Source organism: Cydia splendana, chromosome 8 (assembly GCF_910591565.1).
Source record: "Cydia splendana chromosome 8, ilCydSple1.2, whole genome shotgun sequence".
Lineage (NCBI taxonomy): Eukaryota > Metazoa > Arthropoda > Insecta > Lepidoptera > Tortricidae > Cydia > Cydia splendana.
Window position 1 is genome coordinate 15,944,708 of NC_085967.1, and position 18,851 is coordinate 15,963,558.

The 18,851-nt window shown below is 39.4% G+C and overlaps 1 protein-coding gene and 1 long non-coding RNA gene across 4 annotated transcripts in view; one reads left to right on the forward strand and one right to left on the reverse strand.

Annotated features, from left to right (window-relative positions):
* The window catches only part of LOC134792900 (uncharacterized), a 26,298-nt gene extending 15,541 nt beyond the window's left edge, over positions 1–10,757 (forward strand). For 2 of the 3 annotated variants that reach the window (XM_063764341.1, XM_063764343.1), the window contains 14 exons: positions 131–248; positions 629–768; positions 1,001–1,123; positions 2,760–2,852; positions 3,014–3,121; positions 3,872–3,942; positions 4,922–5,062; positions 5,868–6,026; positions 7,302–7,402; positions 7,555–7,741; positions 8,327–8,518; positions 8,956–9,061; positions 9,519–9,654; positions 10,293–10,757. In XM_063764341.1, coding sequence (XP_063620411.1) covers positions 131–248; positions 629–768; positions 1,001–1,123; positions 2,760–2,852; positions 3,014–3,121; positions 3,872–3,942; positions 4,922–5,062; positions 5,868–6,026; positions 7,302–7,402; positions 7,555–7,741; positions 8,327–8,518; positions 8,956–9,061; positions 9,519–9,654; positions 10,293–10,441 — 1,824 coding nt within the window. In that variant the 3' untranslated portion in view covers positions 10,442–10,757. The remainder of the gene's footprint in view (positions 1–130; positions 249–628; positions 769–1,000; positions 1,124–2,759; positions 2,853–3,013; positions 3,122–3,871; positions 3,943–4,921; positions 5,063–5,867; positions 6,027–7,301; positions 7,403–7,554; positions 7,742–8,326; positions 8,519–8,955; positions 9,062–9,518; positions 9,655–10,292) is intronic. The other variant, XM_063764342.1, reaches the window with a different exon arrangement.
* Positions 10,747–12,412, reverse strand: LOC134792901 (uncharacterized). The gene is made up of 2 exons (XR_010144480.1): positions 12,038–12,412; positions 10,747–11,591 (listed from the first exon to the last, which is right to left on the reverse strand). It is a non-coding gene; the product is annotated as an uncharacterized LOC134792901 (long non-coding RNA).
* Between the last annotated feature and the right edge of the window lie 6,439 nt (positions 12,413–18,851).

Here is an 18,851-nt window from a genome sequence, read left to right on the forward strand (position 1 = left end):
TGGAAAAGGGTTAAAGTTGCAATAAATAAATGCTAAAAATGCATGCAAGCAATGTAGTCGCTGCTACGGTATACCGGTATATAGCAATTTAACATTTAGTTATAAATATATAAATTAATCACTATTGCAGAATCATGTCACGTTCAAGGACTTCCTGACATACCTTGAACAGTTCATGGCGCCCAAAGACCAAGTTTACCAGCAGATGGCCCTCATGCAACCACCGCGGAGAAACGATGACATGCCCGGTATCCATATCCAGTCTATTATCTAAAATCTAAATCATATAATTAAATTACGTTAATTCTTCCATATCATTCCCAACAATTCACTTTGTATGTTGGGTGGGTAATTTGAATATCTGACTATTAAGACCCGATTTACCTACTCGTCGATTAGTGTTAAGTGCGAGTCCATATTATTTTCTACTGTTCATAATCGAAATCGGGCCTAAATCTCAACTTTTAAGTACCTAGCCCAAATGTTTTTAGTTATGTACCTACCTTAAAAATTACGTGAGCCTATGACTATGAGCACGATTGTACCTACTAAAAAAAATCTAACAGCCTGTATATTTTGCGATAGCAATCCACAGCAAAACAGATTTGTATAGAAGATGTTTATGTAGGCAGTCTTCGTGGTATGGAGTCTGATAAGATGGACTCGCGAAGACCGAAACTGGACTTGCCTCTTCCAACAACGCTTAAAGGCTTCACGGGAGATAAGGATAAGTTTCCTATGAGCGAATACTTTATGGATCGGAGAAAGGTAGGCCCTCAACCGTTAACAGTTAATTAATGATTAACGTTTGATTCACATACCTTATTCATAATGCCGGCAAAAACATATGTTGCCTATATGCACCATTGAGTAAATCTTTGACGCCTCTATTTGTGGTTGTGATAAAAATTGTATATTGTGCTCGGGACAAAAAAAAACAGTATGAGGATTCCCTAGCCCCAGTGTCTCAGTTACTTCATATAACCTTACAAATTTATAGAATAAAGACCGTATTCCACCTGCGGACGAGTCTCCGTCGACGGCCCCTCGCGACGAAGACCTGGCGATGCAGATGAAGAGGATGAGGAACGTGCTGCACGGCAGGAGCGAGCCGGCAGGAGAGGTAGTATCACTGGAAACAAATGCATCCATTTTACAAAAAAAAACTATCGTTTTTGAATAGTGTTGGGTTGGGGCCCAAAACAGTTCTGAATGTATGAAGGGCATTTTATATAAAGATGAACACTATTTAGGTACCTACACTTTTTTTTCATATTTCCACACATTTTTCCCACCGTCGTACTCGTACAAAGTCTACGAAAAATGGTAACCTCATGGAAATAAAAATGTTGGAAGTGTTCTTTTTCTCCTATAAGTATTCTCGTTGATTTGGAGTAGAAATAACATAAAATTCTTAAATTAAAAAAGTGCAGTGTAGGTACAGTACCTACATGTATAAATAAAATGAACTCCGGCGGCTCGATTCGGAAAATGATTTAGATTTCTACTAGACTTCAACAAGTTACGATACGGATAATTTAAAGATATTTGCTTAGAGGATATAACCAACGGAGACGCCATGTCTAAAATATTCGGTACAAAATAGTCTGCCGTTTTTTGCGGGGGAGGGGCACATCAAATGTATAGGTACGTCATGTCAGATAAACGTCAGTCCACATACATATAGTTGACATGTGGTTGACCATTGGCCGCCTATTTTCGACAGAGGGGAACGCCTCTTAATGGCGGCTCCATTGTTAATTACTCCGAGGATATTTGTAAGATAGATATGTCAAATTTGACGTTTCCGCGATTCTGATGGTCCTCTTGAACCATTTCGACAAGTTATGACTTAGATATCCAAGTCACATCTAGTTGATTGGAGTAGAAATAACATAAAATTCTTAAATTAAAAAAAGTGCAGTGTAGTACCTACATGTATAAATAAAATGACCTCCGGCGGCTCGATTCGGAAAATGACCGGAATCCAAGTCACATCTAGTCGATATCTAATGTAGATCTGGTTGATCTCTAAATAGTCTCAAAATCTTGTGATTATCTCTAAATCCGAATAGGCCTGCGGGTATATGTAGGTATGCAATGCAATGCATAATTACTTAAATACCATAATTTTAATTTTTAACAAGCAGAAACGTCTGCTAACGATGCTACTAAGCTTAGACTAAATTTAAAAGCGGAAAAATTACTGTCTTGAGTGAGACTTGAACTCACGGCCTCTGAGGGGCTACCGCGAAAACCGAAATTCGCAAATTGCGGGGATCTTACTCTTTTACTCCAATGAAGGCGTAATTAGAGTGACAGAGAAAAATGCCCGCAATTGACGATTTTCGGTATTGGCGGTAGCCCTACTGGATCCAGAGGCCAATAAATACCATAATGCTAATGTAATCGCCAAAATAAATACCACACAGACACACACAGTTAAATATTAGAACCTTGTTTTGTTTGTCGAGCGTTTTTCGACTTAAAATACGTGAGTGACCCGTTTTTAATATATTTAATGTGTCTGTGTCTCACGTAAGTTCTGTTATTAAAAAAGAACCTTGTTTGTTCGTTTACTAGATACTTAAAAATGTGTTCATTTGGAATACCCACCCACTATATGTACCTACCTACGATAGGTAGTTTATATTAAACATAGAAGTACGAAGAATTACGTGAACATTTAATCCGCGATTAATCCGCGTCTATAGGTATAATTGACTTTATTGATTTTAATTTGTGTTTTCTTACTATAGGAACGAAAACGAGCTGTACAAAGTAAATTCCACCTTCCCGCACACGGTCCGCAACTGCAACACATTCAGATGTGTCTGTTGGAAAAAGATAATGTATTCATTTTTTAATATATTTTTTATTTTAGTTTTTTTATTTTTTTACTTTTTATTTGGTTTGAGTCGGATCATAAATAAATTATTTTCTTTATGTTGCTACACATAATATGCACCCGCACAAAGGACAAAAAATATGATTAATGATTAATGCCTTACAGCAGTCGCCGAAACAGCGGGAGCAGGCATTCGAGCCACCAGAGAAGGACTCCATTGAAGAACTCAACACCAACCAGAGTGACACAAGCGACTCGGAACACATATTGCTTGTAAGCTTTTTAGTAGTGAACTTTAACGCGCCGTCACAATAGATCACTGCTTGGTCGACGTGGCACTCCACAGCCCACAGCACCCCAATAATATTAAAAAGCTTTTTAAGAGAATTTTGTGGTTCGACTAAAAAACCAAGCATTGCCTGACGTTACAGTTTAAATCCCAGTGTTCCAAAAAATTACGTTTCATTTCATTCCAAAGTTTCAGTCGTGTAAATAGTATATAGTATATTATAGTATGTAGTAGTGAGTGTAGTATATGTGGTATTTTATTAAGTAAGTAAGTAAAGACATTAAAAGTTGTCTGTTGTATAGAATTCCTACGAAAATTATTACAAGCTTTTATTTAGTTTCACCTGTCCTGTTGTCTGTCTGTCTATCTGTAATCAAATATTGCAAGATGAATTTTACCTACTTTTCGGTTTCCGATGTCTATGATCTAAAATTGTTCATACAATATGTAAGTCGGGTGACAATGCATTATTATTGAGCTGATGTGATGATGCAGACAGGGTGGCCATAGGAACTCTGTGATAAAACAACGCAATCTAATTGTATTTTGGGTTTGTTGGAATTGTTTCGATGAGTATTAGTTGCCTGTGGAAAGAAAAGCACAGTCAGCGATAAAAGCTTGTACCAAAAGTGAAATTTTTGACAAAAACTTATTTATGAAACATGTTGCTGTACACAGCGTACGGTCTCAGAGACCGATTCCTTAGCAAGTTTCGAAGACTTCCTTTGTTACAGCGCTATGAGAGACGTCCGAGCGCAGCGGCAGCCTACTTGGCCGCTGCCACGGCTGCTATGGCCGGCCCTAAGTAAGTAGAACGGTTATTAAGCAAACAGGGATTGGACCGCGCGATCTCGCCAACTATTGCATAAACCCTAGAAGTTTCCAATAGTGGCATGCATGTAAAAAATTGTATTACGTAAATTAAAGAAAACTTCTTATATTTACTCTGTAACTGTGTTTCTCGTATTTATTTTTCTATGTGCAATATACCTACATGCCTGCATACATACATACTGTCTAAGACTATGGGCCCGATTCGGATTTTGAAATAGACATCTATTAGACATCTTTTAGACATCACCAAGATACGATAACGATATGTTTAAGATCTAACCTGTCAAATTTGACATTTGCGCTATTCTGGAGATACTGTTGAACGATTTCCACAGGATATGACTTAGAGATCCAATTCACATCTAATAGATATCTTACTCTATCTAACGTAAAAGTGACATTGGTAGCCCGAATTGCGCTGCAAAAGAGAACTAGTTGATATCTAAACTATAACGTATCTAGAATGGATCTAGTACCTACGTGTCGTCTCTTGTGAATATCTTGAAGTTCGAATACGGCAGTATGACAGAACTATGAAATGTAAAGTTGCAGCTCCTATAAAAGTATGAATAATACTACAAAATGGTCTCTGGGACGGATCCCTTTTTTTGACAAAATTATTGAAATAATGTAATGATTGTCAGATTATAATTAGTCATAATTCTGAAACCATGAACTTTTCAGGATTTTCGTAAGGTTATCCTATAAATACCTAGGTTAGGTTTGTTTTACGGCAATCCTGAAAAATTACGTGTTTCTGAGAAAAAAAAACTCTCTGGGACCTTAGCCCTTACTTGTTATCCTAAAGTAGCATGGGATAGACTCTGCTACCTAAGTTGAGAGTTGCCATGAGGAGATTTGAGAAAGTGATACTTGAGTCAGAGTTCAAATAATAATTTCAATGGACCTTGCATTTCCCATTCAGTTACGAGACTTACGAGTATTTGTAGGGCGCAGACGGAGGCGGCATCGTCGAGTGCTCAGAAGGCTTTAGCAACACCAAGTGCGCCGGCACCGGGGCGACTGAATAACACGAGTCCCACTATCTCGCTCTTCAACCAATCCAAGGAATCATTGGCGAGGAAGAATATGTGGGTGCCATATTTTTAATTTTCATGATGTTGCGTTGTTGTAATATTCTCTACTTTCGATTTCGAGTTACACCTCAAACCACTGTAATACACATACTTAAACAATTACACACACCACATAACAATACTCGTATGTATTGGTAAACGTAACGTAACTTAACCTTAAAACGGGGTTACTTAAAATCGCGAGGAAACGTTGAACATCGATTTTTAAACTGTAAGGATAATCTCTTAGAGTTGCCAACCACACCTTGCGATTAAAAATCAACTCCCTATTTCTCAAATATAGATAATCAATGTTTCACCGCGATTCAAAGTGACTCCAGTTTACGGTACCTACATATTAGGTACACCATAATTTTGTCATCCAACTAATCGACCAATAACTCGAATTTGGCGAGGCAAATATTGTTATGTCACTATAACGAAACCTATTTATTATTTTGAAAATAATTATAACATAAGGTATAAAGCTCGAAACATGTCACTTTCAGGCAATATTTTTGAGGTGTTTGGGGTCGAAACGCTGGGGGGGGGCTGTGGGGGCCAAGCGCGCGCCGGATATACAAGGCCTTAGCGGCGCGCTTTATAGACGCCACAAGGGACCAGAGGGCTGGCCAGTATTTTGCTTATCGCATTGCCATTCAACGTGACAATGCGGCCAGCCTTCTGGGCACACTGCCCATCGGCAGTGACTTGGAGGACGTGTTTTATTTATAGGGCCTTTATTTTAAGTTTATTTATTATACATAGTTTTTTTAAGCGTATTTAATGTTCTGTTTTTTTAACTGTATGTTAATTTCAGGAATAAATTATCAACATCGATCCTAGGACCAACTAATAAGATATACACTGCCGATGGCTCTCTGTTCAACTACAACAGAGAGACCGTGTTAGTGTTTGGAGGCATCGACCCTCACGCTAATTATGGCCTCGGGAGAAATACTGGGAAGGATATATTTAGGTAATCCAAAAAACAAGTACCTAAGTAACAAAATGGTTTCATGCTCTATAATAAAATGAATAAGTATAGAGAGTATGCACCATGATTTTAATTTTCCTACGTACATCAGCGAGCTGCAAAATTGCATGGACTTTTGCAGTGAGTATGCGTTGTGTTATGTATAGATGTGAAGCTATATAGGGCATATAGTACGGCCAAAATAAGCCTAAATATGGCCATTTGTAAGTAAGTATAAATATGGCCAAATAAGCCTAAATTTGGCCAAAGGTGTGGCCCCTGTAGACATTGATGACGATGACGATGATGATGATTTCGAAGATGAAAATTAAACGTAATATTAATAATTAGACATAATTATAGTTTATATTATGTTATAGCCGATTAAATCGTACTTTTGACTTGAAATATCTTCTTTGTCAATTTTTCAACAAAAATTAACATGTCTCACAAAATACTGATCCTGTAAGTATGGGTGTGCTCATTCGATTTAGCGCAAAAAATTACACGAAAATGACACCACTAGTTTGTCAAATGTGATTGTTTTTAAATGTTCATTTACGCCCCTGCGCATACCCCCCGAAAAGGGATTATGGCGCCTACATTTTGATAGGACTCTGCAGATCCTCATTTCTAGTGCCAAGACAAAGGTCATAAACAAAGTTTCATGGATGTACATATTTTGCCGCCAAAATATGCAATTTTTTCCGTGCTAATATTGTCATTCATTCTTTCGCCTTTATATAAATACTGAGACCTATTATGCGTTAACGCAACATTTTCCGCCTTGTGCTGGAAATATCTAATAACCGTATGTCAAATTAGTAATGGATTGTTATAGAGAGTTAAAAGTCTAAGAAATAAATTTGCCCCCTAGTCTGAGAGCCGAAACAGATGACGCTGTACTGTGCCATGCATTTTCTGGTCACTGAATTTTCCGAAGTTAACTTTTGACAATCAGAATTACCGTAAAATTTACAGGGGGGGCGATTTTCGAATTTCGATCGTTCGATTTCGTCACTCGAAAAACGGTGGAAAACGGCGAAATGCAAATTTTTGAAATACGAGCGATAGAAATTGGGAATCTAGTGGTATTGACCACTCGTTTTCAATTCTATTAAGTAGAATTTAAATGCCTAGTAGTGGAGATATTATTAAACGAAATACACGAAATCGAGCGGTCGAAATTCAAAAATCGAGCCCCGAGCCGTACATGTCGCCATGTCGTTTAGTTGTCAAATTGTCACAAGTTAAATAAACTTAGTTGTCTGCACACAGGTTTGATCCAGTAACTAACATTTGGGATATCGTCGGCGAGCTCCCCGAGCCGCGACATCACCATTCAGTTGCTTTCCTGCGAGGAAGAGTTTATCTCGTTGGTACGAAATGGTTTCTACCTATATTTGTTTCTATAATTGATTAGTTTCATTTTCTTATGAATCAATTACCCATTTATAATCCCCCCTGTAAGTTTGAAATGTTATATTTGTCATCTGTCATATATATGGTCACTATTGCCCGTCCTTGTCAGGTGGGTCAGATCCTCGGGACGACGACACACGCGGCAAATCAGTAGTGGTGTCGACAGTGTGGAGCTTCGAGCCGGTCACCCGGGCCTGGTTCAGCGAGTCCGGCCTCGCCGTGCCGAGGAAGAACTTCGGCCTCGTCGTCCACAAGATGGCTTTGTATGCCATAGGGGGACAGGATAAAAAGGGGAGGTAAATTTCAGACCATATAACGTACGCGCCGTTCAACGTATCGTTCGGTGAATGTAATATAAACTTAAAGTGTAATACCATTTTTTTTTTAATAATTAAAAAAACATAAAGTTACTTGTGAAAAGTGTAGTAAACGGTAATAGTGTTCATTGTGCGGAAATTCGAACCTGTCTTCAGCCTCAGAAAAAGACAGCAGCATAAAAACTAGTTTGATGTATTCAAAAGGTACTTAAATACACCATACAGTACGTAGCGGCCCCCCTTTTTAAATACCTGTCGTTAAATTTAAATAATCACGATTACTTAATTAGCAGTGGCGCTAGTATGCGCGTTGATAGGCTCTTAATAAATACAACCCCGGCAAAACCTGTTACAAACACCATTTTCACGGATAGGTAACATTCTTCGAGTAATTTAATTGATTTAATTGTGGTTATACCAAAAACCTATTGCCTATCTATCATATTTGCTTTTTACGGACTACTGTCCGTGTTACTACTGCCCGTACCGTCAGTATTCTCTCAATAATTTGTACTTACCTACTATGTATACTGGCATATACCTAAGCTTGCAATCATTGTGCAGAGTTCTCCGCTCGGTGGAGAAGTTCGACCCCGCCACTGGGTTCTGGAGCGAGGTGCGCTCGATGGGGGTGGCTCGCATGGCGGCCGCGGCCGCCAAGTACCGCGAGTACATCTGGGTCGCCGGCGGCATGACCGGCGAGAAGAAGCGGCCAGTCTGCAAGGTCGTTGAGTGCTACAACTCAGAAACTAACCAGTAAGATTGAATACTTACTTACATTTTATCTTTTACCACATTACTTAGTAGTATACTCCTACTTCCTACTCACATTTTACTTGATGATTATCTTTAACCACAATCATATAGTAGTATACTCTTGCCAGTCATATATTTCTATTGAATACGACCAGTGGAAGCTCTTTACTTGATCAGTGGATCCATCGATTCCATCAATCCATCCATCCCGCACTTTCATCGCGTCCTTCATGTGGGGGTCCATAGCATCTGCTAAATCTTGTACAGTTCGTTATTTTCAATACACACAGCTGCAACAGTGCATATCCATTTGATGAATTGAATTTATTCATAAACTGTGTATGCCCTTTTACAGCTCGCTGTACATACATTACAATCATTAAAAGAGTCAAATATAATTTCTTATTATTTCAACATTAATTTGATACTATTTTGAGGTGGACGGCGATTTACGACCTGAGGTTTCCGCGGTGCTTCTCCACGCTGTTCGCGATGAACGATAAATTGTACCTCGTCGGAGGCGCCGGCAAAGTGTCTGAGAGGGTGAGTTCATACAATTTTTGTATGGTGAACATCTCCTTATTTTATTGTTAGCAAAATTATGTACATTCACCTGCAATAATATGTTACTCTTCGACGGCCGCAAAAATATGTGATATGCTCTTATGTCTCTACAAAGAAATGTGTAACATATTGACTGATGTACTTCTAACGAAATGCAATAGATTTCATTTGGCCTAGGTACATGTAACATAATTGACGGACAAAAAGAAAAGAAACATTTTATTTAATCATGATTCAGGCCCTGCTTCCAACAGCCGCTAATATTTTCAGGTCCTGTGGACAGTAGAACTTGAAATAGATGTCAAACAAATTAATGAAAAAGTGACTATACCCAGGGGCCGAGACCGGAGCTGAAGACGCCAGTTCCTATCCGACCTCGATCAGTGGAGAGTATGGCCATATTTTCTCTACTTATGAAGTCTATTATGTATTTTAGGAGAAAACTGCGAGCAGTGTCGGTGCTATAGACTACTGGGATTGGAAGTCACGCAGCTGGAAGCAGCAGACAGAGATGTCTATTCCGCGCCACGGGCACGCCCTTGCATATCTTGGCACTCAGATGATCATCATAGGTCAGTAGAGTAACTAAGCGAGCGAAGTGTTAAAAAGAACCTTTTACGCGCTTTGTTGAACACCTTTCTTGCTTACCTACCTAATTTTGTTGCTGAAAATTGGTGACTTATGAGGCATACTGATTAAAATATAAGTAATATACCTAACTGTACCATAAATATAACTACACCAGCAAACAAACAATCTTTAATACTTCTTTTAAAAATAGATTGATACCACTACCCGTAAATTTATCTATTCAAGGTGTTTTATTGATAGGACTAACAGACAAAACAACAGTGTTATCGGACAAGCAGGAACAGGATGTAGTCTAATACAAAGATATATATTATATGTCCAAAGAAGTTTCCAGACAAATGACAATATTCTAGCTTTATTACATAAATAATTATACTGAAACTTCCCGAGCTATCAGTTGCCTTGGTACTTATAATTTGAAAAATTGTCCATTGTCTTTCCATCAGAGAAGTGTTCTTATGCTTCATGTGCAATAAGGACCATTCTACCATAATTTCTGCTGTAATTTCAGTCGAAATACTCCTTATTGCACTTGAAGCATAAGGACCCTTATCAATCTTATCACCCTTGGGCTTGTGATGGAAAGTCACAATTAATCTCGGTACTTATGATTGTCCAGGTGGTGTTACAACTATCTACATGCGCGCTCTGAACAACGTGGAATCGTTCTGCTGTGAACGCGAGGCGTGGATCAGGGGTGTCGCGTCCATGCCATCGCCTCTGTCCGGGCACGGCGCCGTTACCCTACCACCGGCATCGCTCATGTAACCCTCAATACCTCATTCAATGTGAAAGCCTGGCAGTTGAGATGTCTCAAAGTTACCGTCGTTATGTTAAGCGTTGAATTGCGATCCTCCAAACGTGAGTATATGATTCTTGAAACAAAGGAAAGAGAAAAAAGCAATATTAAATCCAAAACTTCTTTCATAAGTTATTGTGCGTTTCTGAAATTGGATTGTGATATTTTTTTTGTAATATATTTAATTTTGAATTATTGTGAACGTTAACGTAATGTTTTAGGTGTTTTGTCTTTTTTGGTCGCTTGTTCATTCAAGTTTAAATAAATTCCTGTGTTTGTGTTGCACGATCATATTTATTATCATAATCATAATCAGTAAGCACTCTTTACAATCGTTGAAAAACTATAAAATATTCCACTGCACTTCAAAATATTTATCTCTCCAAGAAGTGATAAAGTATTTTTAACCTTTGCAGGATATCTTATCTAACATCAAGGACTAGGTTTGCCGCACGACTGAAACGCTTTTTGAATGAAGTTGTTTGTTGTTATGCCAACCGTTGTATCAAACTTTCGTAAATACATTGGCGTCTCAGTCATGTGGCACACTTATTGTATTATGTTGCTCCCACATTGGCTGTTATATAACATCGTTTGACAGGGACAACATAATGAAACACTATCAATAGTATCTTGCTGCCCCTGTCACACGATGTGAGGTATATAACATTTTATAACAGCCAATATAGGGGCACCATTACACTACTACAACTTATCTTATATTTGCCGTGTCCATGATACACGAACAAGACTCTATAAACTAAATCTTATAACTAATATCACATTAATATAAAGCAGCTTAATATTTAGAGTAGATCATACCACTGAGCATGAGTTTATTATTATTTCTACAATTTATCGCGCCAGCGTTTGAAGATAACTTGAGCAATGCCCAAGAGATGGCAAGCATACCATGCCCAGTTTTTATTCGTCTGCCAATCATTTTTTTTTGGTGGACAAGTAGCTAAAACGATTTTGGTCCAGCTAGTCCCAGACTTCCCTGCAGATACCCAAATAGTCCCTCTTGAAGCCCTCCTCGGGACAAGGCGTGTGACCCATGAAGAAGATCGGGTTGTTCAGTGGCACGAAGCGGTTTGGTTTAATGTTGCGTGAAATTTCCTGTAAAGATAACAGGTCGGTTGTTTTAAAAATCAATATAATTTTTGTCTCAGCCTAAGTTTAGCGTTTCGTAGTAATTTTGGTAGCCAACCTAAATGATTAAGGGATTGTCCTAAGATATTGAAAATTTAATATTATTTTTAAAACTTTATAAACTGATAGAGTTTGACCAAGAAAAGTCTTCAGAGATTTTGACAGCACACGCAGTGCCAGTGTTATTTATACGTCATATAATTTCATAGAAGTTTGACGTTTAAAATAACACCTGCACCGTGTGTTGTCAAAACCACTGCAGACTTTTCTGGTTTAACGCTAGTAATGGTTTGAACAGAGTAAAAATACTCGGTGTTAAATTTTATGCATTAAAGTTATTAACTAACTGTCGTCTTTAGAAGGCAAATCGGTTAGGTTTTTAAATTAAATTAGATGTTTATAATGTAACGTACATCTATTACCTCCACATTAATGTATTCTTCTCTGCTCGGCGCGGTTTTTAAAGCTTTCTTAGCTCCATGCTCACATAACTCTTCTACATCTTGATGTCGTGCATGGGGAACTTCATGGGGGTGTATATGCCTTGCATTTGTGAAGACGAGGACCGACACAAACAGCACTACTATATATAGCTTCTTCATTTTTGTTTACACTACTATCTTTTGATGCGTGCGTACTATAACTCGTCGGTATTGTTTATGAATCTTCACGGTCGCCGAGTCCTTATAAATGATTTGGAGTTATCTTATGTGGTGCGGTTGTGTAGACGTCATTTTCTCCGTAGTCAATTGCGGGCTCACAAAATTGTGTCTTCCGGTGGACAAGTCAAAAACTACATTTCAACCAATACACTTATTGTGTTTAGGAACAGCATTAGAAGTTTGTAGATGGCAGGTGCCACGCAGACTGATGAATGTGTAATGTTGACACGTGGTTGACACAGATCGGTATACCTATATGCTCTAACATAGGTAACACTTACGTCAAAAAATTATTTAATTGACGGATATTTTAAAATGAGGGCGTTGTACTTCAAGGATAGTTTTCCCAAGAAATTAAAAAACTATACTTACCGCTCGCGTCGAAGTTCCCTAGCATATTCATTTATTTTGAATTGTAGCAATTAAGTAATAAAAACACGGTAAAAACATATATCTTCAATTATTATTTATCAATTAGGACCAAACCAACCAAAAGAGATTTGAAGGACCTACCATAGGACCATTTCTTTCTTGCCAAAGCCGACTGGCGCGAAAACGCCTTATCATACAAACGTAGTCCGATGAATGTGTAATTGTGTAATGTTGACATGTGGTTGACATAGGTCGGTATATAATATTCCCCTCTGGATATTAACATTATTGAAAATAAGTATTTTGACATGACTATCATATTTCAATCTAAATACGTTTCTAGGAAATAATTAGAGTTATTGAACTTTATTATTATACTTTGGCACCTTCCTGCCATCTAACCGCAAGGACAATAAATCATTCAATTTAAGTCAAACCCGGAACCTTAGAGCTACCTACAGAGAGCGCAAAATTACGGGAAGTATCAATAAAGGATATTGTCATCGAGGCGGCAGTTCTTCTAACTAGCAGATGTTTATAAGCCTCCACCACACTCACGTCACCAATAATTGCACACGCTATGCGTTAGGCACTTTACAATTACTTACTTACATCCATAGATCGATTGAATTTGGTGTTCCTACTTAGCTCGCAATTATCTAAAATCGCTTGCAAGTTGGTAGGTAGCTAGGTACATATTTACGATTGACTCGTGCAACTGACAATGACGAGAACTTTTCATTCCTTGGAATACTTACCTACGGGGTCATCCATTAATTACGTCACACGTTTAGGGGGTGGGAGGGGGTCAAGAAAATGTGACATATTGTGACATGGGGGAGGGGGGAGACACAAACTTTGTGACGTCACTTTAACTTCATCAGTAACCGAATTTTTTTTTTTATTATTTTATTCGCTGTACATTTAAATAACAAGTTTTTAAAACGATAATCGTTTTTATTCTTTTAATTTTCTTTCCTAAGCAGTTTTGGGTTATAAAATTACTAATATTTATATCGTCAAAAATATTTTGATAAAATATTAATAATACTTAGGTACCTACTTACTTAATTCGATTAGGCGATTTCGTAGAAAAAATGTGTCGTCACACTAGGGGGGAGGGGTTTGCCAAATGTGACCAAATGTGACAAGGGGGGGAGGGGTAAAAAAACCTAGAAATTCGTGTGACGTAATTAATGGATGACCCCTACTCATTAACTGTTAGGTAGATGCACCTATCATATTGACGATTTCTAGTGAAAATCAATTTGATTATTCTTATCGATCGATTGTGTAACTTTGATTTGTTTACGCTCGTTTTAGATATTATTCATTTCTTGTTTTGTTGCAAATAGTATTTATTGTATAGCTACTGTTTGATAAGAATAGGTACTTAAATTAATCTTTGCTAGAAAACAGATCCCATGTTATCCCAGCTACAGATTCAGATAGGTATAGATAAACAAAGTATTTTCACTACACCAGCTCGTAAAGGATCTCTTTACTATTTGAAAATTGTTAAGAAAGTTGAATTTTATTCACAAGAGTGGCTTGATGGATGTAACTTGATGCAAATTTTGAGTTGGTTCGCCTTATGTTGGCTGGCTTGAATTGACTTTTATAATATAAGTAATGATTTTGGATGATAAATATCTAATAACGTTCATTTGCATTTGATTTGTAATGTTTTACAGATTGTATTTACCTCGCGTTTGTGTTATGAAAAAAAAATATGGTTCACTCGGCAGCAAATTTTGTTTAACCCTCGTGCGTTGAAGTTGAAAGTGTTAAAACCCACGCAACGCTCAACATTCCACTTTTCCAATTTTTTGCTTGCTCGGGTATTCAATATTAACACGGTGAGTTAAACAGCATGTTTGACTCCTTGTATACAAATAACTATTTAGGTACCTACTCAAACATAGGTGACAAATAATAGGCGTGCGTTCCGTATATCGTTTATTGCAAGACTGGTTCTACCCTCCATATCTACACATATACCTAATATATACCAACACCTCCACCCTTAATCGCTACTTAACTAACTTAATACTATTTGATTCTAATTTCTAAACAGCTGTGAATCGTAACAGGCAACAATGGTACCGATGTGTACCTACGTACAACAACATTATCTAACGGGCACACCGGTGGGAACAATCTTGAATTACAAGTTAATATTTAGCTATATTTAATATTTAAATGCGTTTATTTTAGGAGTACAATAATATCTTAATATTTATGGTTAGGTATTCAAGGTAAGCGTGCGAATGCTCGACATGTGAATTACTTACGTTGATTTACTCTGTGATTGTCCAGTCTACTACTATACATTTAGATTAAAAGTAGGCAGTGTCGAACACTAGGACGCTTACATTTCCTATGTAGCTAATTAACACAATCATACAGAACAGAAGGTAGGTGATACTTAATTCTAAAAATATTCCTCAAATCCGAAACGTATAGGAGGTTTAGGTACCCTTTTAGGTGGACACATATTATCAACCTTATCGGTTGCAACCTGGGGCTGGTCCACGGCGGCAGCCTGCGGGGAAGCGTCTTTAGTCGCACTACCCTGGCTCGCGCTAGCTCTAATCGGCTCGGCTGGTCGTTCCTCTGGTTCCGGCTCGCATCCATCTACTTGCGGAACAATTAAGGAGCTATTTCTACGATGGACGGATGATCTAGGCTGTGTACGTACTTCCTCAGTTACTCTTGGGACCCTGCGCCTTATTTGGTCGATGTGCCTATGTACCTCGATTCCCTTTTCACACAATACTTTATAGTCTGTATTACCTAGAATGTCTGAGACCTTTCCCGGGACCCAGCGATCGGAGGAGCGGTAGTCGCGGCACCACACTTCGTCGCCGCGTGCGAATTCGCGCCCGCGCACCCCTCGTACCGCGTTGTCCTGCTCTTGACGTTTGTTTACACGGTCTAAACGATCTGGTTTAAAATTATCTAAGCGCATACGTAAATTTCTTCCCTGTAAAATTCTGGCCGGACTTTCACCTGTAGTGTAATGCTCGGTATTTCTATATGATAATAAAAACCTGTTTAAAGCCGTATCTATATCTATTTTTTGTTTAATAGCTTTTTGAATTACCCGTTTGCAAATTTTAACACTATTTTCTGCGGCACCGTTGGACGCCGGGTGGTAAGGCGCTGAAAATAAATGATCAATTTTATTTCTTGCCAAAAAAGACTCAAATTCCGCACTAGTAAAAGGAGGGCCATTATCTGTAACTACTTGTTTTGGTAGGCCAAATCTCGCCCACATTGGCCTTAACTCTGAAATTACTGCCCCTGCGTTAGTAGTTTTCATACGAATTGCCTCAATCCACTTAGAACCGGCATCTACCACAATTAAATAAGTGTTACCTAATATGGGTCCTAAAAAATCACAATGTAATCTTGCCCATGGGCGATTGGGCCATGGCCAGGGACTCGGTGCGTGGCCGGGCGGCGCGCTTGCCACGCTGGCGCACACCTCGCAGCCGCTGCAAGCCGCCTCCACGGCCTCGTCCACTCCCGGCCACCACACATAGCTCCGAGCCAACGCCTTTGTTTTGACAACCCCCATATGTGTGTCGTGCAGCTCTTTCATTACCTTGGATTGACAAGATATCGGGATAACTACTCTGTGTCCCCACATGACACAACCTAGTTCTATATATATCTCTTTCCGTCTATTAAAATATGGCTTAAGTTCTTTTATATCTACGTCAGTAGGCCACCCATCCACGATGTAACTCAAAACTCTGCTGAGAATCGGGTCTGAAGCTGTTTCCCTTTTTAGTACCTTATAGTCTAATAAAAGGGCTTCAGATGCAAAATGTAAGTACGTCTGCTCAGGCAAAACTTCTTCAGAGGCGATTGATTCATCCTTGTGAGAATTAATTAAACGCGATAGGGCATCCGCGGTATTTTTATCAGTATTTACATATTCTATGTTAAAGTCATAAGCTGATAACTTAATCGCCCACCTCTGAAGCCGACTAGCTGCCGTAATCGGTATACCAACATTTGGTCCAAAAATGCTTACTAGAGGTTTATGATCCGTGCGAAGAATGAATTTTCTACCAAATAAATACTGATGGAACTTATCTGTGGCAAAAACTATGGCTAAAGCCTCCTTGTGAATTTGACTGTAATGCATTTCCGCGGGGGTAAGTGCGCGTGACGCGTAGGCGACGGCGCGCTCGGTGCCATCGGGAGCGCGTTGGGCCAAAACTGCCCCAAGGCCACGTGATGACGCGTCACAAGTTACCACACTAACCCGTGACATGTCAAAATGAACCAATACATCCGCTCCACAAAGATCTTTTTTTACCTGAAGGAATGCCTCATTCTGATCCTTCCCCCAATGATAATGTTTGCCTTTTTTTAATAAGCTATACAGTGGTGTTAAACGGGATGCTAAGTTTTTTACAAACTTTCCGTAAAAATTGATCATACCTAACAAAGATTTTAATTGATGGTTATTTTGGGGTGGGGGCATGTCGATGATGGGTTTAATTTTATCCGGGTTTACCCTTAAACCTTCCTTATCGAGAACAAAACCTAAGTACTGAACTTCCTTAGTCAAAAAGTCACATTTACTTTTTTTAATTTTTAACCCATTTGACTCTAATATACTTAGCACCTGCTCGATCGTATGAAGGTGACTACCGATGTCTTTACTTTTAATTAGGATATCATCATAAAAAATGATTACATCCGGTACCCCTTTAAATAGATCTTCCATAAACTTTTGAAAGATTCCTGGGCTAGAAGCCAGCCCATAAACTAAACGAGCGTATTTGAATAGGCCCCTATGTGTATTTATTACCGTGTACTCCGTGGACGCCTCATCTAGGACTAGTTGATTATAAGCTTGTGACAAGTCTAATTTAGTAAAATACTTGTATCCGCTTAGCGTGCTAAAAAGGTCATCGACCTTGGGAACCGGGTACCTATCGACCAATAAGTTAGGATTAAGGGTCACCTTATAGTCCGCACACAGTCGTATTCCGCCGTCCGCCTTACGAGCAATCACCAGAGGAGTGGCCCAGTCGGAGCGGCTGACGGGCCGGATGACGCCCGCCTCCAGCATGGCGTCAAGCTCGGCGTCAACTCGCGGCCGCAGCGCGAACGGTACCGGCCGGGCGCGGCAGAACACCGGGCCTGAGCCCGGGCGTACATGCAGCCGCACCGTGCCGCCCGTGTACCGCCCCAAGGTGCCGTCAAACAATGACTCATGCCTGGAAAGGATTTCATTAAGATTATTAGATTTATTTACTTTTTCTGTGTCTATATTACAAATCTTAGAAGCAGGAATATCTATACCTAACTCACAAAGCCATTGTCGACCTAAAAGAGTAGTGATACCCTGGTCTATCACATACAAATCTAATATTTTCCTTATTCCTTTGTACCTAACTTCAACTCGCACATAACCCTCCGGTTGAATCACAGTTTTATTGTATAGCGTTAAATTTAAACGACATGGCCGTATCGGTAAATCTCTGAAACGTTTATAATAAGTATCTAGCGAGATACAAGCTAAGGCAGCTCCGGTGTCAATTTCCATATTTAGCAACTGATTTTCAACAAACATTGAGATACATACCGGTTTATATTTGCTTAACGACATTTGGTACATAGGTTCGTTGTTATCATCCGAATCACAACTATAGTCTAGCGCCGACGTATATCCGCCGTTATCGCTCGCCGCGTCAGCTGATGCCCGGTGCGCGTGCACCCAATAGTTGTTCGTGCCTCGGCGGCCCGAGCGCCCTCCGCGCCCGCGCCCGCGCCCGCTGCCGCCTCTCCCAGCTGATCGGTTACCGCGTGCTCCGCTACCGTTATAGGTCACGCCGTCGCCGCGTGATTGTGACTGGCTGCCCGCCGTTTCCGTCACTCCGAATCTTGCATTTTTCTCAGGGCACATCCTTCTTAAGTGGCCTAAGTTTTTGCACAAACTACAATCAAAGTTTTTATATTTACAGCTTTCCGTTTTATGCCCAATCTCACCGCACGCCATACATTTATGGTTCGCTTCAAGTTTATGTACACCCGTGATAATCTTAGCGTCACGATCTACGGCGACTGCATTCTTTTCTGCCGCCTCCAGTGTCGTAGCCAAGCTGACCGCCCTCGAGTAGCCGATGCCGTCCTCTGCAAACAATCTTTGCCGCGTCGACTCACTGAC